At 47.8% G+C, this 2,051-nt stretch overlaps 1 protein-coding gene across 1 annotated transcript; it reads left to right on the top strand.

Annotated features, from left to right (window-relative positions):
* Positions 1-772: 772 nt before the first annotated feature.
* Positions 773-1,223, top strand: LOC116548350 (ATP synthase subunit beta, mitochondrial). The gene is made up of 2 exons (XM_032273858.1): positions 773-963; positions 1,068-1,223. Exons 1-2 carry the CDS (start codon positions 826-828, stop codon positions 1,206-1,208), a joined length of 279 nt encoding a protein of 92 aa, XP_032129749.1. The 5' UTR covers positions 773-825; the 3' UTR covers positions 1,209-1,223.
* Positions 1,224-2,051: the final 828 nt, after the last annotated feature.

Below are 2,051 nucleotides of genomic sequence, written 5' to 3' on the forward strand. Positions count from 1 at the left end.
AGCCTCCTGAGTAGCTGGGACCACAGGTGCCTGCCACCACACCCGGCTAATTTTTTTTTATTTTTAGCAGAGACTGGGTTTTACCATGTTGGCCAGGATGGTCTCCATCTCCTGACCTCGTGATCCACCTGCCTCGGCCTCCCAAAGTGCTGGGATTACAGGCGTGAGCCACCGCGCCTGGCCTAGGTTTTCTTTTTGGTAGATAGTCCCATCATTTGAAAGCTAGTTTTTGGGAGGGGTGGTTTGGACATGGTACATATGTTTCAGTTAAGCCTGTTTTATAATTTTCACTTAAAACTTGCATAGGTATTTCTTTCAACTATAGGATCTTTGTCTTAGTAATATAAGAAGCTGTCTTTTTGGCCAGGCGCCGTGGCTCACGCTTGTAGTCCCAGCACTTTGGAAAGCCAAGGCGGGCAGATCACTTGAGGTCAGGAGTTCGAGACCAGCCTGCTGAACGTGGTGAAACCCCGGCTCTACTAAAAATACAAAAAATTAGCTGGGCGTGGTGGCACATGCCTGTAATCCCAGCTATTTGGGAGGCTGAGGCAGGAGAATTGCTTGAACCCAGGAGGTGGAGGTTGCAGTGAGCCGAGATTGTGCCACTGTACTCCAGCCTTGGTGACAGAATAAGACCTTCATCTCAAGAGACAAAAAACAAAAAGAATTTGTCTTTTTTGTTGTTTTGAACTGCATCTCTAATAGGGAAAAGAAACTTGCATGCAAAATGTTGACACCTTCTGATTTGGGAACCTTTAGTATGTGGCTTCTCTACTCCTTTATGATTATGTATGATTACTGCAGGTAGCCCTGGTATATGGGCAAATGAATGAACCACCTGGTGCTCGTGCCCGGGTAGCTCTGACCGGACTGACTGTGGCCGAGTACTTCAGAGACCAGGAAGGTCAGGATGTATTGCTATTTATTGATAACATCTTCCGCTTCACCCAGGCTGGTTCAGAGGTAAGAGGGAAGGCTTGAGAGGACCTGGTTCGTTTGGCCTTTCTTTGGAGCTATGCAGATGAGGCTAAAGATGTAGACACCTAAGACCCTTTTTTTTCTTTTAGGTGTCTGCCTTATTGGGCAGAATCCCTTCTGCTGTGGGCTATCAGCCTACCCTGGCCACTGACATGGGTACTATGCAGGAAAGAATTACCACCACCAAGAAGGGATCTATCACCTCTGTACAGGTACGAAAAATGACATAGATGAATATCTGATTTGTATAAAGGCAGGGTGCAGTGATGCATCTCAGCTACTGAGGAGGCTGAGGCGGGAGGATTGCTTGAGCCCAAGAGATCAGTGTGGGCAACAAAGCAAAACTCATCTAAAAAAAAAATATGTAGAGAGAGATATACAACTTACTTACATCTCAAAAAGGTATGTTAACTGAGGTTCATGAGCTCTCTGGAATAATATGTAAAAGTCTGTGTGTGTGGCCGGGCACAGTGTCTCATGCCTGTAATCCCAGCACTTTGGGAGGCTGAGGTGGGCAGATCACCTGAGGTCAGGAGTTTGAGACCAGCCTGGCCAACATGGTGAAACCCCGTCTCTACCAAAATACAAAAATTAGCTCGGCATGGTGACAGGTGCCTGTAATCCTAGCTACTTGGGAGGCTGAGGCAGGAGACTCTATTGAACCTGGGAGGCAGAGGTTGCAGTGAGCCGAGATTGCAGCACTGCACTCCAGCATGGGTGATGAGCAAAACTCCGTCTCAAAAAAAAAAAGAAAAAAAAAGTTGTATGTGTATGTTAAAGACCTTAAAAGGTTAAGAAATACTCGTTGGGCCGGGCGCGGTGGCTCACGCCTGTAATTGCAGCACTTTGGGAGGCCGAGGCGGGTGGATCACGAGGTCAAGAGATCGAGACCATCCTGGTCAACACGGTGAAACCCCGTCTGTACTAAAACTACAAAAAATCAGCTGGGCATGGTGGTGCATGCCTGTAATCCCAGCTACTCAGGAGGCTGAGGCAGGAGAATTGTCTGAACCCAGGAGGCGGAGATTGCGGTAAGCCGAGATCGCGCCATTGCACTCCAGCCTGGGTAACAT

Source organism: Sapajus apella, unplaced genomic scaffold (genome assembly GCF_009761245.1).
Source record: "Sapajus apella isolate SASKATOON/1434 unplaced genomic scaffold, GSC_monkey_1.0 scaffold10321, whole genome shotgun sequence".
Lineage (NCBI taxonomy): Eukaryota > Metazoa > Chordata > Mammalia > Primates > Cebidae > Sapajus > Sapajus apella.